The sequence below is a fragment of the Gossypium arboreum genome, chromosome 5 (assembly GCF_025698485.1).
Source record: "Gossypium arboreum isolate Shixiya-1 chromosome 5, ASM2569848v2, whole genome shotgun sequence".
NCBI lineage: Eukaryota > Viridiplantae > Streptophyta > Magnoliopsida > Malvales > Malvaceae > Gossypium > Gossypium arboreum.
This window is the reverse complement of record NC_069074.1, coordinates 49,665,476-49,676,628: the sequence shown is the minus strand read 5'-3', so window position 1 is coordinate 49,676,628 and position 11,153 is coordinate 49,665,476. Positions and strand designations below refer to the sequence as shown.

At 32.2% G+C, this 11,153-nt stretch overlaps 1 protein-coding gene across 2 annotated transcripts; it reads left to right on the top strand.

The window, feature by feature from the left end:
* The first annotated feature begins 892 nt into the window (after window positions 1-892).
* On the top strand, window positions 893-3,746 carry LOC108450198 (uncharacterized). 2 transcript variants are annotated; one of them, XM_053029089.1, is made up of 9 exons: window positions 893-1,045; window positions 1,397-1,553; window positions 1,666-1,760; window positions 1,868-1,971; window positions 2,160-2,260; window positions 2,346-2,449; window positions 2,576-3,013; window positions 3,096-3,227; window positions 3,311-3,746. In XM_053029089.1, the coding sequence occupies exons 1-9, from the start codon at window positions 1,020-1,022 to the stop codon at window positions 3,465-3,467; spliced, it is 1,314 nt and encodes a 437-aa protein (XP_052885049.1). In that variant the 5' UTR covers window positions 893-1,019; the 3' UTR covers window positions 3,468-3,746. The 2 variants fall into 2 exon arrangements, with proteins under 2 accessions (XP_052885049.1, XP_017603203.1); XM_017747714.2 differs by having other exon boundaries at window positions 973-1,553.
* Window positions 3,747-11,153: the final 7,407 nt, after the last annotated feature.

The following is an 11,153-nucleotide window of genomic DNA, read 5'->3' as shown; positions in this document are numbered from 1 at the left end:
TAAGAATTATAAATTGATATAATAAATATCGGATATAATGGTAAAACCTATTACATCTTTAATGAGAGAATATAAGTTCAAACCTTGAAAAAAATATTATTAATAAAACACTTACTTATCTCAAAAGAAATAATTTTGACAAATTATAAAATAGATATAAACAATATCTTAATTCTAAAATTTATTATATTATTAATGAATTTCATTGAGATAAAGAATTTTTTTTCAGTAAAATAGTATGGTATCATTCATAATTTTGATTTACCACCGCCCATCAAAACCATGTAGACTTTTCTTTAATGAGCGAATCTATGGACCCTTTAAATCAGTGCATTGAATATAAAGAAATAATGATTTATTTCACATTTTAGTTATTTTATTCCTTTATTTGTTCTTTTAGATTATATATATATATATATATATATATATATATATTTGTCAAATTATCTTAAAATAAATAAAAAATTAATGTTTTTAATTTTGTTAATGTAGTATAGAAGTAGATTGTCAGGTGACTGATATATAAGTATTTAATCAATTTTTAAAATTTTAAAAATTAAAAATATAAACATTATTTTAAAAATTAAAAATCATTAAAATTATTAACAAAGTATAAATATTTAAAAAATATTTTTAAATATTTTAAAATTTTAAAAATTAATTAAATGATGATTTACCAATAATTCACATAAATCAACAAACATAACAAAAGTTAATTTTTTATATTTTGAGATGATTTGATAAAAAGTACAAATTTAAGGACTCAAAAAAGAGTAAAAATAAATAGAATGCTAAAATAAATTTTTATAAAATTAGAAGCACAAAAATATTATTGTGCCATTTTAAAATGCTTTAAAAATATAAAAATAATGGTGATATTCATTTTTGGGGTGGGTTTTGTATAATAATTGGGGGACCATTCCACCTGGAAAACGAGATATGTGTGGAAATCTGAGAGGGGCGAAGACTGGTTGTGGGCTCCATCAACACTGAGTCTTCTTATTGGTCATCTCTTCTGTATGTTTGGAATTGTGGAAAAATATAGGTAACAATTTGTGGTAAAACCATTTTCAAACTTTGAAACCCAGAAGCAATCTATAATCAAAACCAAAAACCCAAAATCATACAACAGAAAAAAAATTGGTAACCTCTTTCATCTGCCCCCCTTTTCAACGGTAGCAGCATATAAGGGTCATATCTTACCCAGAGGAAAGCCTCCATTGTTTCTTTGTAGAACAAGAAATTGGAGGCGAATCGTCTGGAATTTTAATCTTTTGGGTTTTTTTATTTTTTATTTTTGGTAGAAGATGATAAGATGGTGTATTTCTTCTTTTCAATTAGCTGAGCTGTTTATTAGCTCGGTGGTTCATCTTTTATATGGGTTTTATGTGTACAGCACTGCTGTTGCTGCGGACCTTTCACAGGCTTTGAGTGAATGTGTTTTCAAGTCTAATGTAAGTTTAGAGGTGAAAAAGCAAGATCCCAATAAGTCTACTGTTGATGATCTGCCTCCTATTGTTTTGGTTCATGGCATTTTTGGATTTGGCAAAGGAGTATGTTTGTCTTCCTTTTCTTTTTTCTTTTTGGTGTTCATTAACATGGTTTTTTCTTTTTTTTTTTTTAGTTGAAGCAGAATTTATGATGTGGTGTGGGTTCTGTTTGCAGAAATTCGGAAGCTTTTCATATTTTGGAGGGGCTGAAAAGAAAGATGAGAGGGTTCTTGTGCCTGATTTGGGGTCTCTCACCAGCATATATGATAGGTGAGCTGATTGTTTACGGATTAAATGGTTGAATTTAGGTCCATTTAGGTTTGATTTTGTATGTTGGTATGGGAATTTTGAGAGGGTCATGGGGTTTTGGTTTTCAGGGCTCGTGAATTGTTCTATTATTTGAAAGGTGGGAGAGTTGATTATGGTGAACAACATAGCAAGACTTGTGGCCACTCTCGGTTTGGTCGAATTTATGAACAAGGCAAGCTGAAATGTCCCACCTTTTTTTTATTGATTATTATTATTAATCTATTTTTTCTGTTTGTGTGTTTTCATTTTGACAAAACATTGTTACTAGAAATGACGTTTCGATATTCGTTCTTTGCACTGGATCGATCCACGTTCATTTAAGACTGGTTTGATTATTGTACTGTGATGTTGGGATGACAGGGCATTACCCACAATGGGATGAAGATCACCCTATTCACTTTGTTGGCCATTCAGCTGGTGCTCAGGTTGTGCGTGTCTTGCAGCAGATGCTTGCTGATAAGGTTAGTCCATTACCGATTCATATGTAGAGTCATCTTTTACAGATTCTTTTTCTTTGTTCGAGTGTCGATTGTGTTTTTTCCTTAGGCATTCGAGGGATATGAGAATACTTCTGAGAATTGGGTGTTAAGCATAACAGCCTTATCTGGGGCTTTCAATGGGACTACAAGAACTTTTTTAGATGGCATGCTGTAAGCTCCCTTTAAAATAATCTTCTTTGCTTGATATTTCATATTGTGTTCCTTGGATCCTTGCTTCAACTCAGCCATGTCGAGAGTTTTCTGATTCATTGTTGCTGTGATTTTGATCACTTTTAGGCCGGAAGATGGGCAAAATATGAAACCTTTATGTCTGCTGCAGCTATGCCGCTTAGGAGTTATAATATATGATTGGTTGGACATCCCCTTGCTAAAGGCCTATTACAATTTCGGGTTCGATCACTTTAACTTGTCATGGAGAAAAGTAGGTCTTTGGGGTCTTGTTGATTGCCTCTTGGGGAATGCAGGTCCCTGGGCTACAGGAGATTGGATCCTTCCTGACCTTACGATTCAGGGATCAATAAAACTGAACAGTAATCTGCAAACCTTTCCGAATACGTTCTATTTCAGCTATGCAACAAAACGTACAAGGAAGATCCTTGGTGTCACAGTTCCTTCTGGCATTCTTGGTATTCACCCTATGCTTTTTATGCGAGTTCTACAGATGAGCCTATATCGATATCCTACAGATGTTCCTCCGCCATATAAAGGCTACCGGTATACATTAGCTTCATCTTGTTGCTTGAAGTTGATTGCATTGCCCAAGGCTTTAATTTCGAAAACATGTTGGTATTTGCAGGGACGAGGATTGGCAGGACAATGATGGAGCACTTAATACGATATCCATGACTCACCCTCGTCTCCCGATAGAACACCCAAGCTGTTCAATTGTGAATGATTCCGATTGCCAACCTTTGCAGCCAGGCATATGGTTTGTATCACTCATTTGATTTTCATTCCATTACTAATAGCATGAGCTTGACATATATGCAATTGTATAATGAAAAATGGCAGGTATTACAAGATTGTAGAGGCAGATCACATATTGTTCATATTGAATAGAGAAAGGGCAGGTGTTCAGTTTGATCTTATGTACGACAACATTTTTGAGCGTTGCAGAAAACATATTTTTAGGAAGACTTCACAAACTTTACCCAATGAAGCTCCATGAATGCTTGTTAAGCATTTTAGAGGGTTGCAGATAACATTCTTTTTTAGGAACAAGACTTACAAACTTAGTGACAAAACATTTTATTTGTCTCCAGCTCTTGTAAGCCCATGACTGGTAAAAAGAAGAAATCATTGTTGAGGTTCTCAGTATGTTTTCTTCACCACCACCATTAATTGTAATATTTCCATTCTTTATTCCTTATTTTGTTTATGCTGATTCAGTATTTCATAGCTAAAGCTATGTGAGGGACTTCAGAATCAATGTTTTATCTTAACAAAAGTTGGATCCATTTTAGAGAGCACATTCTCATATAAATGTGCTTAAAGGTTAGTTTAGTACCGTTACAAAGTGTTTTTTAAAAATTAGGTTTGAAAAAATATACTTTTGGAAAATGATGTTGAAAAAAAGAGGATAATTTCAAGTGTTTTGTATAATTGTAAAAAAAATTATTGGGGAAGTTTAAAATAAATAAATTTAAATAATTTTAAATTTATTAATATTACAATATATGAAAATTATTAAATATTTTTAAAATTTTAATTTAAATATATAAATCATATTCTAGATATTAAACTAACTTATTAGAGATAAGAAAGAATCACGTATCTTTAATTTGTATATAAAAGGGATTATTATTTGATACATTCAAGTAAAATTGTTGATTTGTCAAGTCTTATTTATTTATTTTATTTTTAAAATATTAAACATATGAAAGATTCTTGATATTGCTTGTGGAGTAAAAGAGTGAATAATAATACTTTAAAAAATTAAAAACTAAAAATTATATGGTAAATTTTTAATATGCTGGTAATGTATTTTTTAATTTCATAAATAATTTTAAAAATTGACATGTGTTTATTTTTTAAATATTATACATGATTTTTTAACCAAATTGTAAAGTTAAACTCTAATGTCATTGTATTAAAAATGGAAAAAATTTTTGGCATACTGCCAGTGGAATTTAAAATTCAACAAATAGGGTTGGGTTGATGAAAAGTGTATATAAAGTATAGTAATATATATATATATATATATATAAGAATGAAACATGTGACAAATTTATAATTCTACTTGTGAAGTTAAAAAGTGCATTGCTAGTGAATCAAATATTCGCTTTAAAAAATAATCCATTTAATAAACTAGAATACAATTTTAAAGTTTTTTTATTTATTTGGATTTATAAGTTAGATTGAAAGACTTAAAGTAAAAATGATTGTTTCACATATTAGAAAAATTAAGGTAATTCAAAAATCAAATTTCACGCTTTTTAGGAAAATTTTAAGATTTTTTTTTTTTTATGTAAGTTATCATACATCATTGGGTGAATAAACCAATGTAATGTAAATCCATGGATCTTCTCCATATGCATGATATATCGCCTAAAAAATTGAGGTTTAACATTGCATACTGTTTGTCTTTATTTGTATGGAGCGATGAGTTAAAGCTCTTGTTAAACACTCGTTTGATACGGGTTCAAGTTATATGTTAAATTAAGCATTATTGGACAATATGTTTTAATATAACAAATTAAAGTGTTTTTGAATAAAAGTAAAATTGAGCAACTTCATAAAATTAAGTTGAAATGGTTTTAATTGAGTCAAACATTTTCAAATATGTTTTAATAATTTTCAAACAAGTTAGAATTGTTCCAGGACAAAAAGTATTGATACTTTTTGCCTAAGTATCGATATCCTACAAGTTATCGATACCCCTCTGTTAATCAATACCAAATTGATATTCTAGAATTTGTAACTTCTGCTAGATATCGATCTGGTATCGATACTTTTCATAAAAGTATCGATAAATCCCTCAGGTATCGATATTCTTGCTTCAACGGTCACTGAAATCAACATCAATTACAAAAATATCGATACTCTTTTAATAGGTATTGATAGTCGTTGCTGCAGGTGAAGTTAATGACTTGGTATTTCATCCCCAACGACTACATTCACTTCTAAAACAACCATAACGGTTGGAAATCAATTAGAGGGTATAAATACCATCTTCAAAAGGTTTAGCAATAACAAGAGCATTGTGCAAAGCTTAAAGAAAAATCAAAACAACCTAGAACTTAATTCTTTCATACCTTTTCTTGTAAACCCTTGTGAGTTTTCATTGTATTCATTTAGCTCAAATGTTCTTGTTTGTATTTATGCTTAATTGGCAAACATCTTGATCTTGTAAGGATTGTTTCTTTATTTGCTTATTTGTTTCTATTTGAGAGAGGGTTAACTCTTAAGGTTTGGGTAGAAACCTTAAAGTAGTTGTCTTTTAAGATTTTGGGGTATAAATCCTAAGGGAGATTGTAAGGTTAAACCTTATCCTCAAAGGTTGCCAAATTATTGAATTTGGGAAAATTATTAGTTGTGGTAAGCTAAGGTAGTGGAGTAGGCAATTGGGGTCGAACCACTATAAATCTTTCTGTTCTTTGTCACACATTTTTTATTGCTTCCATCACAACATCTCAAACGCCAATTCAACTTTCTTATCGCTGTTCTCGAGTTGATCCTTTTGAGTTAACACTATATTACTTCATCCCTTGCTCCTAATATTGTAAAAAAAATTGCATACTGCTTAGTACCTACTCTATGAAAAAGTTGTTCTCTAACTATGTAACCAACGCTAAATAAACATTAGTAACTTTAAACATGATAACAAAGTAACATATTTAGTAATTGTGACATTACTACTATAAACATGATATAATTGCAATGATTAAGTAATGTGAAACCCGTCGCTATATTAATTGTTTAGATATTTGGTTTTGAAGAAAACCATATTTACTAATAATTAGAAAGACAGGAAAATCAAAATAAAGTAAAACAACAAGGGGCACAACTAAACCTAAGCCGACAAGCTTACCCCATGCACCATTTCCTAAACCCAGCATTAACAATACCAACAATATAACGAGGACAACTAATACAATCAAAGTAGTTCACTTTCAATAAAGCTACCCCTACTAAAGCGTGAGCTGCTTTATTAGCATCCTTGTGTATCCAATGGATAGATAAAGATTGAAAACCTGAAACAATATTTTGACAATTTGATAATAATACCCTAGAATTAGAGACATCCAACGCACTAGAAGAGAGAGCTTGCCATAACCTTTAACTGTCAGTTTCAAAAATAATGTCATCCACATGCCAAGACCGAAGCCAAGACAAAGCCTCACAAGCTGCTAAGATTTCCACCGTGAAAGGCTTAGGCTTGCTCCTTATAAAACCAAAGAAACATCGAATAGAATCACCCCTTCATTACACACAATCATGACACATCCTATATGCCCACTATCAACAAAAATAGCACCACCAAAATTACATTTTAGCTTACCCTTGGTGGTTGTCGCCAACAATCACCACCACCCTCTCCCAAAATCCTAGGCATTGCTTGAGAACCATTTACCATTTGCACCTCAAACATCTTTGTAGAAACTTATCCATATACAACACTAGTTGATTCGCTGTCATGGTTTTTTGCTTCCAAACCGATTGATCGCCGCCAGATGTGCGAATGGCTAGGCTGGAAATGCTGCAACAAAATATATAGTTAATAAAATAGCAATGTCCGCAAGTATACGAGTCAAATTGTAACATAGTAAAGAATGTTACAACAAAATACTCCGGGAAGTATTTTGAGGATCATACCCAAGGAAGGTTGAATTAAACTTAAATTAATTTTCTACACTAATAGGACTAAATAATACTAATCTAAAATTATATTACGAATAACCAAATTGAAAGTTGTGATAGCTTGTCTGATGAAGTCTTGTTATCTGATTATTTGTTTAGAGTGTTTTGGTGAATTAAGAGTATAGATGAGTAAGTAAATTGTTTGTGTTGATTAAGTATAGAATTTTTTGTATGCGCCGCTTGGCAGACTCTCAGTGTTGTCGAAGATTTGAGGTTTGGCGGACTTTTCTGTTAAATGTATGCCTCCTAGATGCTTTGGCGAGCTTGTTTGATTTACAGTTGAATGGATTTGTTTATTATTTTAGTAAGGTAATTTAGTTAGTTAAATTGAGATTTAGTTAAAATGGAACTAAGCTACTGTATATGAAAAGACTCAAATTATGATAAGCACACTTAATTACGACAATCAAGAGTGTTAGTGGAATTATCTGATTTTTCCACTAAACCTTATCTCCGTGCTTAAGTATATAAGGATAGCAGTGCCTTCACTGAAAATGTTTACGTTTTCTTTTATTCATCTTCCTCGATTTCCTTTGCACATTCTGAAAGTTCAAGTCCAAAAGACCTGTCTGAAGTTGGTGATGCGGTCGTTGAGAGCACCAAAAATATCCTATCCCTATAAAATAATGAAAAAGAATAGTATAAGGGAAGTAGGGCCAAATCCTCAGAGACTAGATTTGCACAAGTGCGTGTTCCTCGAAATCCCGGACAGAATCGTGCCAAAGAAAACCTGCGTACTTGGAAAAAATAATAAAAAAACAGAATTAAAAGTTTTGATTAAATTGAAATTACAAAAATTAAAATTAAAATTGTAACGAAAGACAGAGTTGAGTAAGAGAGAGTTTTTATTATGGAGAGATTCTAGCCTCCGGTTGCCTCGATCTGCCTTGGGTTCAATCTTTGGCTTTTAGGTAATCCTTCCCAAACAGAATAAGCCAGTTATAGTGAAAGAGGACGCCTATGACCACTAGCTCCAAGATTTTAAACTTGTGATTTAGAGGAACCTGACTCTATCCAACAATCGCTTTTGTGGGACCATTTTATGCTAGATCATCAATTTTCAATGGCGAATGCCACGCCATTTTATCTCTTGGGCTAGCCAACTTCTGATGCAGTAAGCTAACGAACTGACTGTGCAACCTTCCCAAAACATACAAAGTGGCTGTTCCTTGCACAAGTTGAAAAGATCACCTTTTAAGGGATATGGATGGAAGCATCAACCCCGTAATGCGGAGAAAAGATGAATACTCGTTGGGAAAGCTAAGCGTGGATTCTAAGCCTCATGAACCCTTTTGGGAATTTCGACAACCTTTGGCTAGATAAGTTTAGTGGCTCATGATTTTTGGGGAAAAATAAATAAATGTAATAGAAACAGAATTTTTATTAAATAATATGAAGGGAAATAAGGCTAAGCTTTTTGGGGGAGAGAGTGTTTACAGAAAATGTGAGTGAAATTTGTGTCACTCCATCCCCTATTTATAGTACTAAGAAACCTAGTCTATTCCTATTTAAATTCTAAAAGATAAATACAAATATATAAAGATAATTAACGATAAATAAGGATAAATAAAGATAAAAGCTAGGATAAATAAAGATAAAAGCTAAAATTAAATCTAAATAATAATATTTAATAATTATCCTAATATAATTGGAATTTAAATAGAATCTTGTGCTATAAAATCTCTTCTTTGCACTTTTGCCCCAAATCTTCCACAATTTATATTTTCGGTACCACCTCTTGCATGCTGGCCCATTTTATCTTTAAATTTACACTTTTAGCCCCCAAATTTCCTTTTGCCTTCAATTTAGTCCCTATAAGATAAAAAGCCATAAATAGCTCAAATTAGTTGGATCATACTCAAAATAAACATAATTAATACATAAAAATATGTCATTCTAAAGTATTATCAGTTGGGTTGATCACATGTTAATTTGCATGACTTTTTGTGTTTAATTAAGTTAATTTCTGAATTGATCCTACTGAATTAGTGATTTTATATTTTAATCTTGTCAGGGAAGCAATTGGGATGCTATGAGTCAAACGAGCATAAAATGACCAAATTGCAACACAATCAATAAAGTGATCCCGAATAAAAAATGTGGAAAAAGCCAAGGACTCATCTGATTCTTTTTACTTTGTAAAAGCCAAAATTAGAAAAAATCTGATTTTAATTTTTATTAAATTTTAATTATGTGTTGAGTGGTTAAAGCCAAATTTAGTAAATGTTATGTATATTAATAGAGCTCTAAGGTGGCTTAGGAAATACATTATTATTTTATACTTGATTTTCATTTGCAATTAAATAGAATTATTCTTTTCCTTCCAAAGTTGATGTGTCAATAGCTACTGCTATTTTATTTTCATTTATTTGTTATTTGCCAAATTTGTCTAGTTCTTTCCAAGTACCTTTCTTTCCCATTCTTCTCCATTATCATCAAATCATCTTTCAAAACCTACAAAGCATGATTAATTTCATGTTTCACTAAATTTCATCTAAGTTTTAGGCCAATGTTCTTTTCGTTCGGGAATCGTGAGATACGTATCCATACTAAAAATCCTTCCAATTAGTATTCACATTTTTCCTAAGTATCAGGATTGACAACTCATCGCTTAAAGTTAACTTGATTTCAATTCAAAAAGTGTACGTTGGGTTGAAGTCGTGTTTGCGGACAGTTGGAGAAACGAGTCAGCCATACTGTATTCGGATCTTCGAGAGAAAATCAAGGGAGAAGTGATTGGGTTTAAATGGCCCACGTGGCTGAGGTCGTTAATTCGAGTTGGGCTCTTCAGAGTGCAAGGCTGTCGAAATCTTGAATCGGGAACACACGTATCTCAGTTAGATAATCGATAAGGGTTGGTTTGCAGGTCGTACCAGGATTAGCTATGAGAGGAAAAATTGGTGGTTAGGACGTTCTTAATTGCTATAACCGATTTTTTGTTTGGAGGAGAAAATTAATTTTTGAGGATCGGTTCTAAATTTAGAATCCACCGAGTCTAGGGCTAAGGCTTATTATCTCTATTTACAAAATCTGAATTTATTTCCCAATTTAATTTATTTCTAATTTATTTAATTGTTTACTTAAGTTGTTTTATTTATTTAATTTTTAAACATCTCAAAACTCCCCTGATTTATTTATTTATTTTAGTAGGTCCGTTTGGAGTCGTGGGCAGACTATTGCCTCGACTATCGACACAACAAAAATTTTTATCACAAGTTAAACGCGAAAGTTAATTATAATACCAATCCTTGTGGACTCGACCCTACTACCACTCTTTACTAGTATTTAGGGTTATTTTGTAGGAATTATTTTTGGTGGTTCCGACCCTCATCAAATTTTGGCGCTGTTGCCTGGGATTTGAGATATATTTTTTAAATTTTTGTTTGTTTACCTTATGATAAGATCAGAACTGGGAACTCTAGAGTTTGAACCAGAAATTGAGAAATTGGCCTGAGAACTGCGAAAATAAGCCATTCGATGTGGTAAACGACTAAATCCTGGATTCGAAATTGTATCTTACACCGAGGAAATTTTCCCGTTTGATGAACCAGACAAGATGGTCAAACAAACTATACGCTAACCTATCCGACAGAAGGAACACCATTTGAGTTAAAGTCGGGTTTGATTCATTTACTACCCACTTTTCGTGGATTACAGAATGAAAATCCGCACACCTACCTTAAAGAATTCCATATGGTGTCCATAAGCATGAAGTCTCAGTGAGTAACTAAAGACCAAATTAAACTTCGTGCTTTTCCTTTCTCATTAGCTGACTCTGCTAGAGTATAGCTATTTTATTTACCTCCAGGATCTATCAACACATGGGCTGACATGTCTCATTTATTTCTTGACAGGTTCTTCCCTTCTGCTCGAGTGGTCGAACTAAGGAGAGACATTGTAGGAATCCATCAGAAGGAGATTGAATCACTCTACGATTACTGGGAGCAGTACAAAAAGTTGTGTGCAAGTTGCCCACAACATCGAATGACTGAAC